A 21,864-nucleotide genomic window follows, 5' to 3' on the forward strand; every position below is an offset into this window, starting at 1 on the left:
GTGCATCCTGTGAGGCCCAATGGATTTATGGATGTCCAGTTTGTTAAAGTGCTGGCTAACCTGGTTCTTCCCTGCTAAGGGTGAGTTTTCTTTGCTCCAGACTTTCCTTCTGGTCTCAGGGGCCTGGGATTTCTGAAGGCCGGTCTTGCTAGTAAAGACTGAAGCAAAGAAAACATTGAGTACCTCAGCATTTTCTGTGTCATTTGTCATCAAGTTGCCCTGTCTCATTCAGCAGCAGGCCCATGTTTTCCTTAGTCTCCCTTTTACTGTTTATGTACTTGTAGATCATTTCTTGTTGCCCTTCACACCCCTTAACAGACTCAACTCCAGGCTGGCCTTGACTTTTCTAACCCTGCTCCTGCAAGATCAAAAAGCACCTTCACACTGGTAGCTCATCTGCTCCTGCTTCCACCTCCTGTACACTTCCTTTTCATGTCTGATTTCAGGTAGGAGCTCCTTGATCATCCATGCAGATCTCCTGCCATCTTTGCTTGGTTTTTTCCCTCCCTTGCTTTCCTGTCATTCAGAAAGAAGGCTGGGACAGGCCAAGCCGTGGTGATGCAAGGAAAGACAAACAAGTGACACTTTTCAAAGTGACTGCACAAAAGCATGAATTTTAAGAATGCCAGGGACCCTTGAGGATTAATCCTCTAAGCTTAGATAGAAGATGGGCCCAAAAAGTACAGTAGAGGTCTTTACACATACACTTTGCAGCATATCACAAAAGCAAATCTGGTTCTCCTGTCAGAACAATGGGCTGCACTGACTCAAGTTGACTAAGGTGATTTGTCATGGAGTGATGGGACTCACTATTTTCTATAAATGTTTTCTATAAATGTCATTGTTCCCTTTATCCCACCCACTCAAGGCACACTGAAATCACTTCCTGTTAATGCTAAAAATTACAAGGGATCTTCGCTGCAAAAAAGAGATAACCTCTACTATTTTGAGGGGCTTTTTGTAGAGTCTGTTACCAAGGCCATGAGTAAGTAAATGACATTAAATGGAAGTTACTCACAGGCTATTGACTGTTCATGTTCTAAGGGAAGCAAAAAATAAACGGAGACAATTTGCTTTGCCGAACTATGTGGTGATCAAAGACTCATTTTACACTGCTGATGAAATAGTAGAAAGGGGAATAAAAAGAGAGGAAGGAAGCTGATGAAAGTCAGTGAGTGTGCTGGAGGTTGCAGCTGGCAAGCGAAGCCACCTCAGAGAGCTGCTGTCATGGGTGGAGGAGATGGCAGAGGGCCAAGGGCTGTTTGTGCGGTTTGATCCAAAGTGCAAAGTGAAGTCAAAAGGGCTTCTTTTGATTTACTTGCTTTACTTGCATCCTCCTGGTCCTCGGGGTCTCTTGTTGAGAGTTTTCTCTACTGGCAGTTAAAATCACAAGCCCTGGCTGCTAATTTTCAGCTCACTCTCACTCTTTGCTTTCCCTGTTCCTGCAGTTTTAGGATGGATCTTGTTTTCTCAGGCCAAATGTGCCAATGCTGCGCTGCGTGTGAGCCCTGAAGAGGGGGCACACTGTCACAATGCTCCATCCTTGACCTCACGGGAGCGATGACCCAGAGGATGTGGGCAAGTTAATCAATTACACTCTTGCAGGCAGGCAGAAAAAGACACGGGGGAGAACAGATCCCATGGCTCAGAGGCGGCTTTCCAGTTCATGGACTGGGATCATCCATATTTGAAAAAATCAAACCAGGTAATCAGAGCTGGCTTCCAGAAAGCAGAACCTGAGGCAGGTGGATGGGCCAGTGTCTGCCTGCATGGGGAGGAGGTGGGAGGTGCCCGGGCCCTACATCTCTCAAGTCCCAAATCTGATGTTTCTCTCAGCGGCAGCAAAAATAGCTCGACAGTGCATCAGCTTCATGCAAGCAATTTGTTTGACAGCAACAGTCATAGTTGTTTTTTTATTCCCCAGGACCTCAGTCCCAGGTTTGGTTTCTAAAGTAGTAAAAGGAGTAATTTTGTTTGACTTCAAGAGGCCCTCAGTATTTTAAAAGGAAGTAGAGACTGGTGGGAGGGACAATTACTCGGGGTACCAAAATACCTGGTAGGAGGAAACAGTCAGTGAAAATGCACTGTTGTCACTTGGGAATTAGACCTTGTTTGAGATGTAGTGTCTCAAAATCAGAATAATTATAAGCCGGAAGGTATTTTATACCTTTTCTTTGCATGTTTTCTCCCCACACCGCTTTCCCCCAAAGAATGAACTCTCATAGGAGGTCCGTAGTCCAGTATGTTTTACCTGTATAAAAAGCAGACAGAGACAAATTCAGCTCCATCACACTCATGACACATGTTCTGGAAGGAAAATGCATTTTTAACTCAAATGGCAACATGTAGGAGTTGCCATGTCCTGGGGAACCAGAGAATTTTGGATCTCTGCCTTCATTTGTTTATCTCACTGGCTTCTGCAATGCTGACTGTGGAAACCGTGAGCGATTTCAGCTTTCCATTTACTATCACCTACGACCTACAACCTAGTTTAGTATTTCAGTTCTGTGTTGCTTGTTATTTTAGTTCCAGGAATTAATGCCTCCCTGGAGGAACTTGATCAAAGCAGGGACTAGACGGTTAACAGAGTACTGTATGTGTGTCAGACAGTCATGCTGGGGTTTCCAAGAGTCACTGAGATATAGGTTTTTCTGGGACATGCAATGGGTAAGCAAGTCAGTGAAAGTAGCCAACCCAAGAAAAGTGAATAGCCAGATCAAAACTAGTATCACATCACCCAGCTGGAGACTTTGATGATGTGACATAACTGATAAGGATCTCATCTGACAAACAGTACTGTTGGGTTAAAAAGGACAGTGAACATGTTAGGGAAAGCTCCGAGAGGATTGAAAATAAGCCTAAACAGAAATCGTGGCAGCACTTCTGGGTATATTCCCAGCCATAATCCAGCTCCTTTCTTAGTACCGTGTGCGGCAGACAAACTTCTACTTTCCCTACTTGAGAAACTGGAGGCAAAAAGTAGTCTAGGGGATGAGGTCTCCAGAAGGCAGTACGGTGAGTGTGCCCAGGCCACTTTGCAAGCATCATGACTGAGTCAGTCATCTACCCAAGCATGCTCCTGCATAAGAAAAAGTTTCTTGTACTTTTTCTGATGGAAGCACAGAAAAACTTGAGACCACCTAGGAAACAGAGATAGGAATTGAGGTCTAGCATTTATATGTTTGCCTATTGATTTCATGGAGCACCTTATTTTGTGTGATGCTTAATGAAGGGAGAGACTGGATTTGAAGGGAGTCGGTGTGCTTGCCTGTTTCACATGTCCCTAGAAAAGTAAACTGTAAACCTTTACCAGGACATGAAGGGAGCAGCCAGAAGGCCCAGAGAAGAGAGCACTTTGTCACTCAGGGCTGTCTTCCTAAGCTCTTGTTGGACAAGGGCAGCAGACTAGGGCCACACTGACTTGTCAGTTCACATTAGGACCGTCTTTGTGAAGCGAATCTCCCAATCGCCCCCATGCTTTTGTTCACACAGTGGAGCACTGGGTTCCTCTTGGGTGAGCCTAGCCTAGAAGATGTGCTCTTGGAGGGCATCTAGCAGACTCTGACTGCTAACAGACATTCAGCCCATGGGGCTGGATTGGTGCTAGTCTAGGGAAGACTCCCCGCTGTCCCCATGCACACTGTGTGGCTCTTGAGTCCTCAGCACCAACTGCTTCACCCCACTGTTTCACTGCTCCTGCTTGCTGCACTACTACATGGATGTAGTCTAAGCCCAGTTTACTGCAGACCTACAGATAATAGTCTCTTTAGACAGGATAATTGCGATTATTATGAGATTTTAAGTTCTGCTGTTTCTAAAATATGTTTCATCTCAGGCAAAACACTGTTCTGTTTCCCACTTTCTGTGTATCATTTTAGGTATATGGATATATAAGGTATAAGTATATTGTATATATATAATGTTACGTATATGGATATATTTGGAAGCTATAGCAGCATATATGTGTCCAGGTAACACAGGAGGAAAGTCATCCTAGTGCTACCTCTTGTGTAATAGCTTCGCAACCCCTAGCAGCTCAGCTGTCTCTGTCACAAAAAGGCCCACAACTTCTGCCTCTGATTTGGGGTCAGAAGTGGCTCAAGCCAGCTGAGGTGCACCGGGTATGTGGCATGGCAGTATAAACATCTGCTAGCAGGAACAGTTCCTTGTTTGTAAGTGGGGAGGCAGGCTGTTTGTACCTCTCCTAGCTTCAGGTCACTGAGCACTGTGAGGTCAGTGTCTTCATCCATGATAGGATGTAGTCACAGCTATGCACAGCTACCTGGTCCTCATTTGGATATTCTAAGAAGTTAATTTTATTTTTTTTAACATAGTATGAAGAAGGTGTGCATTCTGAAGTCCCGCACTCCTGATTTGTTTATAGCTAGAGATATGTCAATCTTTTTTTCCTGTAGTCATTTCCTCCAGTTCACTCCAGCCTCTGGTATAAAGTGATCAAATAGTAAAGTCCAGAGATTACGATGACTCATCTCTTCACAGTCTGTTGTGTCATTCCAACAATGAGACTCATCTTTCAAGTGTGTTCAGTGATCTTCACACTGGGCAACCTGGTGGCTTCTCAGTCACAATCTCCTGGTAAGTTCAAATCCCCAGTTATTTATTGAAGAAATTGATATATTAGTTAGCAATGTTTCTGTGTGTACTATACCTCCTGTGTTACAGTATTCAGTACTTTTTTTGGTGAAAAAATCAACTAAATAGAAATTGATATCCAGCAGAGATGAAAGTGGATTCTTAAGAAAAAAACAACAATAATGATGATGATAATAACAGATTTCTATGAAAGTTTTCTAATTAAAAATGAAAGCAGAACTTTCTAAGCTTGTGTCTGTTCTTTAAGCAGGACTACTTACTGTCTAAGGCATAGGTTATAAGAGAATATACTGCATCCAAAAAAGACTAGCTTTCACATTGAACAAAAATGGATAAAACAGATTCCAGGTAAGACTTCAGCGCTTAGTATTTTGGAAGAATGAACACAATGGGAAAATATCCAGCAATATCTTGTGCCTGAGAAAGCATCAAGGTAAAAATACTATTAAACAGCAAAATTAATAAAGACATTAAAGACTGGTGATTTGGCTAGCTAAATATAAGAACATCTCCATTTCATGTGTTTGTCTGCAATGCCATTACTTATAGCTTGCCAAAAATAAATGGATTATTACAGAAATCAAGCATAACGCCCAACACATAGAGCGATAATCTAATCTTCACTCTTGTTAATTTATCATAAGTTCCCTGTAATTTTTTTTATAAGGAGAAAGAAATACTTTAAAGTTATGCTCTCATCTTACCAACCTGTAAATCAGCTCTCTGTTCTGCAGTACGTACGGTAAGTATCATTTTCAGCAATGCATCACCACCTGATTCTCTGGTGTTAATTGCCCCTGTCAGTCCCTGGCTGTCCTGTGAGGGGACATGACTCTTTCCCGTCCTGAGATAGCAACCACCTATAGCCATGCTGTACTGATGGCACGACTCTGTGGAACAAAAGTTGAAAATTACCATTGTCGTGCTTATTTGATGCAAAGTGTTATGATGCCTAGCAATGGTTGGCGATCTTTTGAAAAAAACCTACTCAGTTTGATGGGTTGTAAGAATTATGCTGTAAGGATTATGCCTTGTCTCAAAATGTCTATAAAAAACCTTCTCTCTTGCTGTCTTGTTCCTTTTCTTGAAAAGAGGTTTTCTATTCAGTCTCTGTCTTGTGCATTCAATTCAGCAGTCTTGTGCGCAAGGAGTTGCACTTTCGCCTACATGTGTTCCTATCAGTGAAATGAAACTGTTCTCATAGATCAATAGTATTAAGGGTAACTAAAGACTGTAGGCTCAGATCTGGGTCTTGTTCTCCAGTAGTTTCTACACAGTGTGCTGCAATGTGTGGAAGTTCAACATGTGGTTACTTATCAGGTTTCATCAGTGTCAGGAAATCAAAAGTGGTTCTTCTTTGTTATGCTTCAATGAGGTTGCAACTGTTCCAGTACATGCATGTTCCATTCTGTTATCTTTGCAGATTGACATTCTGACTCTCCTTTTTCTCTTTTTTGATCTGTTCCATGACATTCAGCCTTTTTACAATGTTCCCCCTCAATAGTATTTTTTCTCAGTAATAACAGAACAGTGGCTTGGAGGTGGAATGTGCTTGCTCATATTTTTGTTCATGGTTGTATCTGCATAAGTTATTGATCAAGGAAATTTCTTCTTTTTCCTCTGTAAATGTACTTTCTCCACACACCATAGTGGCATTTTCCACACTTCTCTGTCCTGACAAGAGCTAGGTGCCCAGCAGTGCCTGTGAGGTTAAAGTCTTGTGTGGAGCCCTACCAGTCCCTCTCTGGTTTTACTGAAGAGGTAGACTTGGTTAATTCTCTCCGAAGCTTATGCTCCAGGGTACTGGTATGTGTCCTACAACACTGCAACATACTGCATACCTAGCTGGACCCGCAGGCCATCCTCAGACAGAGAGTTCCTGCCACCCTCCTTTAGCCCAGGGACTGCCTATTCATAGTAGTTTTGACCTTTCCATCTACCCATTATCATAATACAAAGAATAATGATAAATGTGTTACTTTGGTCTATTGTGTGCTTCTAGGGTCATGAATAGAAGAATGCTTTAAATAATCACGATTGCTGTGGAAGAGCTGGCACATTAGCTGAGAACGGATCCATGGTGTTACAGGTGGATTCATAAAAATTCCATCATAAAGAGAGAGAAATGGTGCCCTCTTTTCTCTTTCTCTCTATCTCTTTCCATTAACAAAAGATATGAATGATTCTGCCTTCAGAAGTATAGGTGTTTAGGTGCTTCAAAAAGAAAAAAAAAAAGGGGGGGGGGAACTAAACACCTCTTCAGTTAAAGGCAAAGATCATTAGAAGGAAATACCTTATTTCAAATAACCTGTATATATCCTCAGAGGATTTGATGTCAATTTAATCCAAACTTTAAATACCTCTCTTAGGCTATGCATGTTTTCATGTTGAAATGTGAATTATGTAACATATATATGCTAAAATTTGAAAAGATGCATGCAAATGTTTACTGAACATTTACACAAAACAATGATACTACATTCAAAAAGGCTACAAAACTGATGAAATTAGAAAGCACAGTGGAAACTTACCCTGACTAGAGCTCTAGAAACACAGTCTTTAATAGTAAAAGATTGCTGAAGCCTTTTCTGTCCTACAGAGATAGTTAATTATGTTAAGACTGATTTCTTATGAAGTTCTTAAAAACTAGAGCACAGGAAAGAATATGTATATATCACCAGATAGTTTATTGCAATTTCTGTTCCATTTCTATTAAATTGTTCTATTTATTGTTAAAGTATTTAATAATGTATTACCTTCCATTTTAGTACATAAATAACTGAAGTTGCTGGAGTTTATATTTAAATCTTAAAATCCCAGAGTTTCAATTCATAATATGTAGGGTTTTTTTCAGAAAAAGGTTCTGATCCTAGAAAGATTTATGTGTGTTAAGTTGATGTGCTCTGAGTAATTCTGCTGAAGTCAAGTGGACTACTCAGAGTGTGCAAAGTTAAGTCCATTGATAAATCACTGCAGGACTGGAGCCAAACTGATATTCTTCTTTGTCATCCAAAAAAATATGCATTGCCAAACCCAAGATTTAGTGTGCATCTCTAAATTGCAGCCTCTAATAAGTAGTATAGAACTATCAGAATATAACTGAAAAATAGAGACTGATGAGTGTTGTCCAAGGTTCAGAATGAATTGGTGAATTTTGTTGCCTTCCAACAGGCCAGTCAGATCAGACCCTCAGGTTTTACTTAGTGTTCACTCTTTAGTGTGTGGAAATCCTGTGTGGTCCCTCTGGTTTCCTTATTGTCCATCTCTGGAGCCAACCACGCCTTGACTAACCCACTGTGAGTTTGAAGAGATTGAACGAATTTTATTTCTCTACTGGCAGTGTCAGGGTTGTGGGATACATAGTCACAGGTTCAAGGAGCTTCCCAAGCACACAACACCTATTTGAGAGGCAAGGTCAACCTAAATATTGGCACCATAGTTTTTCTGAGGTATATACAAAAAATTTACATGAGCAAATTCTGTGTGCTCTCTCTCACAGTTCATGAACCAGTGTTATCTGTGTTATTTCCACCAATTTCCCTCTAAATATAGTTAAAAGTTATTTATACTGCCCAGTAAGAGAAAATTCATTCAGAAAGACTAAGCAGTACAATATTATTTTACCACTCTGAACTTGGAGGGATAAAACTCATAGCATTGCAGTGTTTTCCTCTTGGAGGTATGTAAAACAAGCTTTTCCTCTCCTTTCTTCTCTTCTTTTAATGGTGTTGCCTATGCATGTTATAAAGTCCCTTTTTTGTCTTCCTTTCTTTTTTCTATACCCGTGCAGCCCTTGTGACCAAATTGACTGAACACCTCAGAGCGATTAAAGCCATTTTTCATAGCAAATTCTTTAAGTTCCTGTCCTGGTTTCAGCTGGGATGTAGTTAACTGTCTTCCTAGTAGCTGGTACAGTGCTATGTTTTGAGTTCCGTATGTGAAGAATGTTGATAACACTGATGTTTTCAGTTGTTGCTCAGTAGTGTTTAGACTATAGTCAAGGATTTTTCAGCTTCTCATGCCCAGCCAGGGCACCTGACCCAAACTGGCCAACAGTGTATTCCATACCATGTGATGTCCCATCTAGTTTAGGAACTGGGAAGTGGGGGTGGGGAATCGCCGCTGGGGAACTGGCTGGGTGTCGGTCGGCGGGTGGTGAGCAATTGCCCCGCGCATCATTTGTACATTCCAATCCTTTTATTACTACTGTTGTCATTTTATTAGTGTTATCATTATCATTATTAGTTTCTTCTTTTCCGTTCTATTAAACTGTTCTTATCTCAACCCACGAGTTTTACTTCTTTTTCCCAATTTTCTCCCCCATCCCACTGGATGGGGGGGGAGTGAGTGAGCGGCTGCATGGTGCTTAGTTGCTGGCTGGGGTTAAACCATGACAGTTCCCCCAAAACATTTACCGATCATTTGATACCTGCTAGCACCTACTTTACTGGTGAAAAGTTACCTTTTTGCTTTACAATTCCCTTCAGACTTTGGATACTAGCAGCTCTACAGTACTGAGCAACCTGGGACCAGTCTCATACATAAGCCCAACCCACACCATTTGCTTAAAAGTAGAAATCAAGGCAAGCAGATCTTTCACATCCTGGGCCAACTGCTGCAACCTCACCGCCGGAGAGCAAAGGGATAAAAGCTGGGTGTTGACCCCACCCTCCAAATAATGGAAAAATCACTTGGATTTTTCAGTGGGGCTGCCCAGGTGCCCAAGTCCAAGTGAGGGTTTTGAGCTGGCACCCTTCATCTGCATTATTTGGCTGCGCCCAGGATAGGACTCAAATACCCACTCTTTGTTATGTCCCACTGGTGAGATTGCATGCCTCTCTGCTTAGCACATAGCCTATTTGAAATCTTTTTGTCAAGCGCAGGAAGACGTGTGTGCACAGCTCTTTGCAGAGATGTTAAGCCACCTTCTGAGATTAAACTGAAGAATTTTGTTCATGTTTGACTTAAAATTTGATTCAAAAACATGCCCTACAAACAGCATTTTGCCATCTGTCATTGTGGCAAATTATTGTGCACATAGAAACAGCATCGTAAATTTATTTTTAAATAAATTATGCTTGAAAATATGTGATTAAGAAAGCAAGTGCTCCTCCTGTTTTTATTTTCGTAGTTGAAGCATGGACATTAGCAGTTCTTCCTCAAAGCAAAAATATCTGCAATCAGACTAATTATCAAAAAGTGGAAAGTAGTAGCTATTTTGTTGCCTCTACAGGGAATTGAAAGGATTCATTCTACACTCATAAAACAATCTCAGGACAGTACAGTATTCTCCATTCACTAATGTTTATGTTCTTTTTTATAATGTTATTTTTTGTTTAAAGATGGAGAACATGTAGTTATACACTCAAATATTCATTAAACATACATTTAACTATCTTTGTAGAAAATCTAAGTCCAAGTAGTCATATGGATTTCAGCTACACTAAGCATAACTCTATATACTGCACAGCCCAACCAAGCTAGAATTTAGTCCATAAAAATTCAAATGTGTCAGTGCAATTGCAGACCAAGAATCCACTGTTAGGCACTTTGCCATCATATTTCTTAGTGGCTTTAGTTAAAGACAAGATCATCTCTTAGACCTGCTGAGGGGACTTACAAAGGGCTTGAGGAGATAAGAAACAAGGCCTAGGTAGTCTCTTGTAACAGAGGTTGAACTTGCTGGATAAATTCCATTTTATGATAGCTTTTGAGGTTTTGAAGTCCTGTTTTTGCTTCAGCTTTTAATAGTACTGACTTCTCTATTCTTCAGAAAAACACATGAGATTTTCAGTTTGCGGAAACAGTACAGAACAAGCCTGCAGGCATTAGTTAGGAGATGGAGGAGTTATTTTCAAGTCTTTCTCTTGAGTAAGAACAGAATATTTTTTTTACCAGAGCTCCATGAATCACATAGCAGGGACCTGCAGCTACATCTACCCAGTGTCTCTTGGATTTCTGTCATAACTCTCTCTCGAATGATTTTGACAAAACAAGATGTTACAACACAATTACATCTATATAAAAACGTTTTGACTAACTCTAATTACAGAAGTCATGGAACGCCTAGATGCTGAGATATAGCCATGAAAATAGGCAAAAAGTTACTTGAACCCACGTGCCTTTCTCACATTCTTAGTGCTGTTTACAGAGCAAAAGATAGCAACCTTGAGCATAGTTAGGCCTGATTCCCATGAACACTCAGGATCCCTGTGTGTGCTAAATAGCTCATAAGAAATGTTTTAAAATTTTTCCACTTTAAACCCTTTCAAACATCCAGAGTGGCATAAAATGCAGAAAGCAATTAAAGCTAAAATCCTCTATTCTCCTGCTAGGCAGGAATATTCCAGCAAAAGTTTTCAGTGGTAGACACTTCATGTCTGGGGACAGCAGTCTGCAAATTTTACCCTCAAGTGGTTTCTTGCTGACATTCAACATAGATTTTCTTCCTTTTTGTTCGTTCAAATAAATATAATTTCTCATCTTACAGAATCTAAAATAAATAATTCGTCCTTCTCCTTGATATAAAATAGATTTCTAATCCTTCTGCCTTCTTAATTTCTCCATTTTTTAATGACAGATTTATCTTCACTGATTGTGGAATCTTGATGGACACAGAATTAAAAAACCTCTGTCCCTAGCAAGAGCTATAACAAGGAGAAGGTCAGGAGAGGAAATAATACCTGTGTGGAGTCAGAGGACATTAAATGATCTTGCTTGTCTGTAAGGTGGAATTGGCCAGAACCACATAGATTAAATATGCAGTACACCTACTTGTGCTGATCTGCTCTGGGTTCCCCTGGGTCTTGACCTGGTCTCATCCTGTGGTGTTAGTCCCTTGTTTCTTACAGTAAACATTTGACAGTTTATACACAGGCTCCATGTGGCATTAGCTCCCAAACAGTTTTCCTTAGCAAGAAAACCTTAGCAGGTATTATGGGGGAAAGTTAGCCTCAAGGTATAGGCCCTATGCATTGCATACACGTGAACCAGTCTATACCTTTTGGCCCTGGGACCGTGGGGTGCTCTCTGGTGTTACTGTGCATGCTTTCATTTTGCTATTTTGAAATTCTAATTTCAACCTCTCTAGGTTATTTTACTCTGTTTCCTTGCATTTTAGATATTCTTATGTCTTTTTATTTTATGATTGTCTGACTCTATTGCATACATATCTTTGAAATACTAATTGCCTATCAATTTCAAGGGATGATTTTCATACTCACTGCTGAAATCATCTTCTCTGTCAAATATCTGAGCAGGTTGGAAAGATGTGATCAGGACCACAATAATCAATTTCAATAACGAGAAGATGCAGATCACATGGGCAGCAAGAGAACTATTTCCTGGCGAGAATGTGTCATTTTCTTATACGTGAGTATTGACAATGCCTTGTCTTCTTAAAGGATTTACTCTGGGAGGCTGAAATATCTAAGTCCATTTGAGTCTTCTGTGAACTGTGCCTGAAAATGCTTTTAACATTTGTTAATCATTCAGCATGAAACCTGTTTATATTCACAACCTGCTACAGAAGTGTACCAATCAATAAGCCTGCTGAATAGTCAGTCACAACAGACATATGAAAGATTTGTCCCTCTTCTGTCATTGTGCTAAATGCTAATGCTAATTACACTATTGAAAGTGTTTTTTCCACATAAGTGTTTATATTTTCCTTGTTAACTGACATCATTCTTTACTAACAGAAGTTTAATGTTTTGGTTAAAGACATTCATACCACTTGATCTTCCCTTTTCTTTCTGGGTGGTGTATGTGAAAGAACTTTTAGCAGTGCAATCTTGGAAACAGGTTCATGAAAACATCTGTTTGAGCAAGTCATTCTCTTATTAGAAAACAACAACAACATGAAGGAAACTTGATAATTACAGACAGCATCAAAACCCAGGGCTGGAAAGTCAATGAGGTTTAAGTAATGAATCCCCTCACACCACTATGAAATTTTCTGCTTCAAGAAATTCCGTATACAGACTTCCCTTGGTAGGAGCATTTGAAAGAGGAAAAAAAAAAAAAAAAAAAGAAAGAAAGAAAGGAAAAAGAAAGAAAGAACAGTAATAAAAAGGAATTAACTTGTGTTAACTGGTAAGAGTGTTCCATTCACCAATATTACTTCATTTATAGATTTGATGAAGGCAAGCACAAAGTTTGGAAGCCATGTCCCACCTATTTATTGGATCAAGATTATAATTCTGGATGTCTTTTTAAGACTGAAGGACCCACCCTTGCCATCTCTATCAGGAACAGCAATGGAAGTGAAGAGCTTTTTTCTAAAAGCCTAAAATCTGATTTTTTTAGTAAGTATGTAAAATCACAACTGCTTTGGTAGTCCTAGTGTCTTCACTGATTTTATAGTTGTCCTTAGTTTGAGAAGAAATCAGTTATATTGGTGTATAAAATTTTATTAGTGTGTGTGCCAAAACCAAACTGTAGTTATTTCATGTTGATTGTCATCCCTTGCTGTCATCAGTAGTTACACAAGCCTGTGTACTAAGTGAGATTACATGGGGCAGTCAGATTTGTCCCAAACCACAGTTTCAAAATCAGAATGAAAATACTAAAATATATGGGTGTGCTTAGTCTAGTGCAGGCCTGCTCAGTATTCATATCAGGACAATGAATAAAAGTTGATAGTTTCTTGTCTTAGTGCTGGCTATGTGATCTTTCTTGTATTTTCAACCCTTCATTCTTTTGCCATTTTCCATGGGATGCAAGGCAGCAAACTACTTATCAAAGAGGCTGTCATAAACCCACCATCAGATGTCAACAGAAATTAGTTGAGTGGCTCTGCTACAGTCTGACAGCGTAAAAGAGACATCCTCCTACTAGTAGAGAGACGATATTCTAGTTTTTACTAAATCACTCCTGCCCCCAAATACATATTTCACATCTAGTGTGAGATTAGTTTATAAAAATCTTCTGAAATTTCACATGGTTACAGCATTTAAAGTGGAGGGATTTTGTCTGATAAAAATCATGCAGAAAATATACAACACAGAATTATCTGAAAAAAAATACAGTGAGGGGTAGATTCAGTTGTGCACAGGTAGGCACCCAGTGCTTTTTGCAGATGCCCCACCATATTCCACATAGCCTCCAGCAGCTGCACAAGTGTCTTGTAGATTTTATAGTACTGAATTTGTCAGTGCCTTCCAACAAAGAAGCCTCTTTCTTTCTCTTGATTGCAGGGAGTATGAGGAGACTAGAGTCCTTCCTTAAGTACTCGCAATAGGTTCCTGACATGAGATAGTATCTACCTTTGAATGTGGCACCTCAAATGGTGAGCAGTGTCGTGGTGTCAAGCTCCATTTTGATGTTTAATAGGCAGGTTAGCTACAAAAGCGCGTCCTCCAAGAAGAAAGCCCACCTTATAGAGAAACATTGAGACAAGGAACGGATAACAATAATTTTAACTGCAAACTACTTCTTTTTAAGAGACTATAGGATAATTTGTTTCTCTTCTTCTTAGTAAAGCCCAATCGACCAGAAAATGTGACCTTTTTCTGGAAAGAGGACACCGTTACTGTAAGCTGTAATAAACCAAAGGGAGCTGTGAAGTGCTTGAGACTTGAGCTTCAATACAAAAGCAAGTTTGACAAAGAGTGGCAAGTGAGTTGGACATGACATTTTTAATTAACATTGGAAGGAGCTGGAAGTAACATCTCCATACTATGTAAAATAGGGTTGTTTTCAAATTGTTCTCCCATCCTATGGTTTCAAATATAGCTGGTAGCAGAAAGCAGATTTTTAGGATCCTGGATCCCTGCCATGCCAGAAATCATTTGCTTTTTGAGTTATATCTAGTTGCCACCCAAAGAGCTGAGGACAACCTAAGGGAAAGGTCATGCATTCAGAATAGAATAGTTTTGGAAGATAAAAGCCGAAAGCAGAGTAGAGAAAAGAAGAGAGAAAAAGGGAGAAAAAAACATGAAATAGAATGAAAGAAAACAGATGACATAGGATTTTTATTTATTCTAAAGTTAGCTAAGTATTTCTAAATATTAATTCATTGACTTAAACCTTTCCAGTCTCAAAAGAATTTGTAAATATTTGTGCATCAAAGTGTCTTTGCACATTGTAAATATGCAACTGTAACATACTGCACTATGTAATGATTGTTATCACCTTCAACTCAATATCAGACAATGAGGAATAGATATGAACAGTGATTCTCAGTCAAGAAACAGAATTCCTCGAAACTCAGAGAAGTTAAAATTAAGTTCTGAGGTTTTGGGTTGGCCTACCCTTGTCCTAGTTCTGACCATGACCGAATGTAGCATTCTGAAGCACTGTCTTGAAAAACACAATTAACGATGATACGCCTTCCTTCTCAGTCCAGAACTTCTAAGTGTTGCAGTGTTGGAGAGCAAGGCTTTGATCCAAGGAAATGCTATTCTTTCCGGGTCAGACTGAAGAGGCTAGTACCCTACTGCAACGTAGTTAATTACAGCAGTGACTGGGAAGCAGAAACATTTTGGATGAATGGCACATTATTAGGTAACAGCTCTGCTACATTCATATATTGGCTAAGTACAAATGGGGAAGGGGTGACTGCAAAAGAGGCTGGGATTGTGCAGCAACTTAATGTTGCTCCATATTCTGCTATCAAAGAAAGTTCATGTGGGTATCTAATTTGCCCATGTTTTACTCCTGTCCACTTTGTTCCTGATGGCCCATAACACTATCTATTTATGCAATAATCAGCAAAGTTAAGAGTGTCCTTATTATTTGTGTTACAATAGCATCTAGGGTCCACCAATGACAGCGATGTGATGCATAGGGGGGTGGGTGGGGGGCGGGTGTCCACATATGATATGTGGACATCAAACCTGAACCCTAAGAAAATCCTTGATGCCTCATTTTTGAAGGCAGTTTGTTTTGAAAGTACATCCAATTGAAGTACAGGACCAGAGGTCATAGCAGTCTGATGCTCATATGTGCTGGATTGATCAAAACAGGGAGGATGGGAGAAAAGACATGAAAGGGAAGCAAAGGCAGTGTTGTCACTGCTTTCCCACAGACAGACATATTCAACTGAGTATGATTGACTTCAATTAGATCTTTGATGGAAACAGCATTTCTACTGGTTATCAAAAACAAAAACCAGATTTGCTGTAGTAAAGGCTGAACACCATTCCAACACATTCGTGTCATATCAGCTAAGCACAAAATGCCTCCCACTAGGCTTTATCAGAACTATGAGACACCCAGATGTCCAGTTGCCGTGGCTTAACCCCAGCCAGCAACTAAGCACCACGCAGCCACTCATTCACTTCCCCCCCATCCAGTGGGATGGGGGAGAAAATCGGGAAAAGAAGTAAAACTCGTGGGTTGAGATAAGAACAGTTTAATAGAACAGAAAAGAAGAAACTAATAATGATAATGATAACACTAATAAAATGACAACAGCAATAATAAAATGACTGGAAAGTACAAATGATGCGCAGTGCCATTGCTCACCACCTGCCGATCGACACCCAGCCAGTCCCCGAGCGGCGATCCCCCAACCCCACTCCCCCCAGTTTATATACTGGGCATGACGTCGCATGGTATGGAATACCTTGTTGGCCAGTTTGGGTCAGGTGCCCTGGCTGTGTCCTGTGCCAACTTCTTGTTCCCCTCCAGCCTTCTCACTGGCTGGGCATGAGAAGCTGAAAAACCCTTGACTTTAGACTAAACACGACTTAGCAACAACTGAAAACATCAGTGTTATCAACATTCTTCACATACTGAACTCAAAACATAGCACCGTACCAGCTACTAGGAAGACAGTTAACTCTATCCCAGCTGAAACCAGGACACCAGCGTACCCAGATCTGAGTTCTCTAAAATGCAATGGGCTATTAGCTCACCTGAAGAAAATCTGTGTACACAAAGCTGGGATGAAATCCTGGAGCGTAGGTATGTGTAGCCTGTGCACTAGTAATTGCCACAGTGCTGACCTTCAGGGAAGCCTCCTCCACCATGCAAATTGTGACCCTGCAAGCATGTCCTCAGGTGTGGCTGGCAAATGTCCTTAAGAAAACACAGAGGACAACGTCTCCCTGTGCACCTCTGAGAGGTGAGCACGTAACAGCCCTGCCCGGACCATTTGACCAGAGGCTGCCAGCAGGTAACTGCAAGGACGGACAGCACGGACGAGACAGGCTAATGGTTCAGTCGTTCAGGGTGCCCCTGGATCAGAAGTGACTTTTGCACAGCCCGTCCACCGGGGCAAGCACTTCACTTCAGGACTTTAATGAGTTATTATTGACTCCAGATCTAACATCAGAGGAAGCAATGAACAAAGCTGTGCTCGAGAATTTTCATGGACTCTGAATACCTTACTTGGGGATCACAATTTTTCTTGTGGCTTTCTGGCAAGCTGAACAACGCAGGCAGGTGGAACAGGCTGAACAGGCTGTATGAATAATCATTTATTTTTTATAGTATTTATGTGGAGAGCAGAAGGTCAGTAGTAGGAGGTAGAATTTTGAGATGGCGTTACAAAAGCTGCAGGAAAAACACTGAGAATGCTGAAAAGTGCACAAATGCATTAGTTTTATATACCTGTGTGTTAGATGATATCCTGCCACTAGTTCCTTTCTGGGTATCAACACTTGTGGTTTGCTGGCTTTTTGTTTGCTGCGGTGGGGGACGTGTTGTTTGTTTGTTTGTTTGTTTTATCTTGGGAAATAAGACATTTAGGCCACATGTAAAATTGCACTTGTGGCTTTGGTGATTGTAAGTAGGTGCACATGATATAGATCTTAGCATGAAGTTGCTGTATCACTGTCAATGCAATGTGATGAAGATGAGAAGAAATACTCGATTCATTCATAACACCTCTACTCTTTGCCTGTAAGCCCGCTCCGTACCAGGTCATAGATAAATAAAAACACAATTTTCTTTTGTTGCGAGGTTTGGGGAAGGATGGCTTTTCTTTTCAGTTTCAATTGAACAATTGAACTTGTTTGTTCTTAAAAATTTTCTGTTTTGTTTTGTTTTTAAGAAAACCAATGTTCTAGCATGATTAGGAATATTTACTGTTAAAGCAAAAAATATTTTTTCACATACTTTTTTTGTGATTATTCCTAGATTCATGTGATGATGATATAAAATCTCAGTCAAACACAGTAATTGTTTTAAGTTGTTTGCTGGCAGTACTTCTAGTGATACTTACCTTCTTGATTCTTCTGTGTAAATGGCAGAGGTAAATATGATTTTATTGGTGACTACTAAATAACCATGTCATGAAAACAGAGCTATCATTCAGGATCAAGTCTCTTAGCACTCAAAATTCTTATCTGATAAATGGAGTCATCATGAAGATGTAGAAGTTAGTAGCTTAATTACTATTTGAGGGATAATGCATCCTGGCTTTCCAAACACCAAGGCCTTTAATTTTCAAAACCAGAACAATTCTGGTAAAAGGCAATGTTTCAGGGTAAAATTCTGTCTCTTACACTTAATTTCTTCTCTTTTTCAGAAATCTAGTTAAATCCTGAGAAACCAATTATTTTGGTTATTTCTTCTACACTGACATCCTTTTGTGCAACTTTCGTCAGACTCTGTTTGCAGTAGGCTGAATTAAGCTTAAGTGCATTCAACTTTAATAAGACTATATCAATATTTGGATTTGCAATTGAATGACTGTTCATGTTTAGAATCTGCAATTTAAAAAAACCACAAATGACCAACAAACAAACAAAACCTGCAAAGGCCCCAGATTTTGGCTTTTTTTGTAGAAAAAAAAGCCAAAAATGCAGTATTTTCAAAGCTGAAAGTATATGTGATTCTGATAACCTTTTTTTGATCATAAGTTGAGTTTTTTTCTCTTATACTTCTGTATTTCAAGTTTACATTTGTGTTCACTAAATCAGCCAATACAGCTGGTTTCTGCACCACCTGTCTAGGGGATGTGGCCAGGCAATGTAAAACTCTGACTACTGCGTGGAGCTGAATGGCACTTGCTGACTATCTGGAAGTTTGTAGAGAGTCCACATTTTACTAGGATGGGGTGGGTTGAAAATCCAGCAGAAAAATCACTCTTAGCCTGACGACATTGTCATGCTGTTATAAACTGCTTTTTGAATTTAGAACACATTTAAAAAAAATCTAGCCTAGAGTACCGTAATGTAAAATATATTAGTGGCTACAGAATGGTGCTGAAGTAGAATTTTGTATGAATGACTACACTATAACAAAACACCGATTTGTATTTTTGTTTCCTCTTTGCAGGCTTCAAAAGTCAGTCATGCCTGCTATCCCAGATCCAAAATGCATGTTTGCTGATCTCTTCAATGAGCATAATGGAAACTTCCAGGTAAACATTCCCTTCCTAGCAAGGCTGTAAACTCTGCAGTGTTTAGAATAATTTGAAGGTACCAACTGATACTTACTCTGCACAGACATTACCACAAGCACTTTCTGATCCAAGAGAAAAGCTCTTCTCCTTATGCAACATGACCAAGAGGATCCACATTCAGACATGAAATGGCTGTCAAGTTAATAGACCACAGTTTTTGCTTTTGTTTTCTTACTGCTTCTTGAGTCCCTGACGTCACATGTGGGATGTATTTTTCTGTATTAATTGGGCTGTCTTTATCTTAATTGCTACTAAGTTTCCTCTGAGTGGAGACAGGTCAAATATTTATATTTTCAAACCCAATGACAATATCAAAGAACAGTAATAATGTTTCAGTGACAAACTGAAAACTTTCTATATGCAAGATAGCTTTAAACTAAAACTGAAGAAGAAAGATAGAAATGCAAATTAATACTGAAGCTTTAATACAGAAATGCTGTGTTGCCTAAATCTCCATGTAAACTTAGTCTCAATTTAGATAAAGTCAGGGCTTGGGTCAAAAAATGCATGAGTCTATCAAGGAGGGAACACCAGGTATTTTACACATCCAAGGTTTTCTAAAGGCCTTGATTAAATACAAAGATGTATTTAATGTGATCTCAATAATAAGTAGGAGTTTGTATGCATTTGTGGAATCCTGTGTGTTTTTCTGCCATGCTACCTTTCTTCCGTCCTGCTATCTTATGTCCTGCTTGTCTATATTGCTTCCTTTTCATCTTCTCCATTGTGGCTTATCCTGGAAAGATGCCATTACTAAAGGAAAATCCGTGTCTGGACAGCCAGGTTTCTTTTGATTGATATCTCAGTCCCTGCCAACATTAACATTTTCATTTTCCTAGGAATGGATAGACAAAACTGATCATGCAGTGGTGCAAACCAAGCTAGAATATGAAGAGCAAGAGTGCATCATTGAGGCAGAAAGCCAGCAAGAAGATGAGAAGAACAGTGACAAACAGGGGCCTCAGGAAAAAATCTTCACTTTTTCAGGAGCGGCTGAAAATAATGACCCCAAAGCAGCTCAGATTGCCTGCCTGATGCCAACATCCAACACTATAACTTCTTTTGCTGGCTTCCAGATTTTAATGAATGATGATATGTATGTGATGTTATAAAATCTGCATAATGCAGAAGGTGTTAGGAAATTACATAAAAGATCCTGATGGGGAGTGGCTGAATAGAAAAGGTTGTCATGAGTAGATTCACATCAAGAAAGACACTAGGCTGTGTTATCTGGTTTCACATCTGTACTTTCCCATTACTTACGATCACTTGGGCAGGCTCAGTGTTTGAAACACATCCTGATGATTTATAGAGTTAGGATTTGTTGTTCTAATTGTGGTTTATGTCTAAGACTAAACTGAGCCCCATTTTCCTGCGATGGGCAGGAGAGAACAAGAGCTTGTCCATAATACATGTTCGCAGAGCTGAGACAGTCCTTCCACTATGGAGTACGTAAGGCAGTGCAAACTACAGTTATTCTTCCCAAATGAAAAGAGAAAAATAAAGGGACTTTTCTGCTAATGGTCTTTGTCTCACAAAGACCAGACCATATACTGCTCATTTTCACAGTGGTAGGATATTGCTTTGTAAGCCCTCCTTAGACTGGAAGTCCTTGCTTTTGTAAGCTGCTTCTCCTACCGTGAAACTTTGTGCTTCATGGCACACATCAAAGGTTTTATAAAGAGAAAGAATAAGCTCCATGTCTAAGAACAGAAGAGTGAGGATGTGCAGTATTGAGTCACATTTTATCCTACAAGTGGTGCTGTGTTGGCAGCTTCCTCCAGAACAGCAGAGCTTCATGGGCCTCCTCTGAGGTCAGGTCCTCAGTATCTTATAGTCTTTGTATGACTAAGCAACTCCTTCTAGAAAGCTGAGGTTCATTTTGAACAATGTTTATATTTAACTGAGTTGCATTTATTTCAAACTGGGTTTTAGTGCAATTAGCAGCTATAGACCCAAATTAGGAATTCTTATTCATATTGCATATACAAGCCTCTTCTTCTCAAACTATGTTCGGAAGTTTTCTAAAAATACCATCTTTTAAAATATGTTTAATTTTAAATTTAAAATGCAATATTCTATGCACTTAGACCTCAGGACAAAAGTCTTGACTTGATATTTTCCTGAAATTTTACAGTGGAAAAAAAAGAATAAAGTCATGTTGAAGTGTGCTGTTTAAGCAGCATTCCTGAACTGCAATGTTATAGTAATTTAAGATTTTAGTACAAACTGTAATATCTTTTATTACATTTTATAGACATAAAGGTTCTTTTTGTGTATGTATGCAACCATACTCACATTGTCTATAACAGACTAGAAATAAAACAAATAAAACACCCACATATCTCAAATATTTATTTTAAAAACATCCCCTTATGAAGAAAATAAACCATAGGGAATTATTGAAATTCATTTTTTCCCCAAAAAACCTTCCATTCTTGGGGAACTCTAGAAAAATATCTACAGAATGATGAAGAACATGATTTAAGCAACAGGGAAGGTCCTCCCCAAAATACTGATGATGATTCTACCAAACACGGTACAACAAGACACACACAACGCTCACTGCTTGTGGGTACTGGGGGAACCCAAGCATGTCCCTGAGCGCTGCTCTCCTGGTGCCTGCTGCAGCCCACCTCTGATGAGATGTAGGTGCTGGTGGCCCTCAGCCACACCAGGCAGTGCTCCCCCAGGAGAAGCAGACCTGGTGCCCATGGCAGCCTCTGCCCTAGCTCCTGGCATGAAGAGCTGGGAGCCAGCGCTCGTGGGCACATCGTGGCTTCGGCTGGACCAATGCTCAGTGAAAGAGCGATGAGAAGATCAGTCAGAGTATGAGAAGCTGGACCCAGACAAACCGTGTCTGAAGGGTGGAACAAAATGTCTTTATGAAAATA

The 21,864-nt window shown here is 39.9% G+C and overlaps 1 protein-coding gene across 1 annotated transcript; it reads left to right on the forward strand.

Annotated features, from left to right (window-relative positions):
• The first annotated feature begins 4,451 nt into the window (after positions 1–4,451).
• CRLF2 (cytokine receptor like factor 2) lies at positions 4,452–21,077 on the forward strand. Its single transcript, XM_009924110.2, has 8 exons — positions 4,452–4,596; positions 11,874–11,985; positions 12,748–12,920; positions 14,093–14,232; positions 14,958–15,120; positions 17,701–17,815; positions 18,844–18,928; positions 19,810–21,077. The coding sequence occupies exons 1-8, from the start codon at positions 4,482–4,484 to the stop codon at positions 20,080–20,082; spliced, it is 1,176 nt and encodes a 391-aa protein (XP_009922412.2). The 5' UTR covers positions 4,452–4,481; the 3' UTR covers positions 20,083–21,077.
• Positions 21,078–21,864: the final 787 nt, after the last annotated feature.

This window comes from Haliaeetus albicilla, chromosome 25 (genome assembly GCF_947461875.1).
Source record: "Haliaeetus albicilla chromosome 25, bHalAlb1.1, whole genome shotgun sequence".
Lineage (NCBI taxonomy): Eukaryota > Metazoa > Chordata > Aves > Accipitriformes > Accipitridae > Haliaeetus > Haliaeetus albicilla.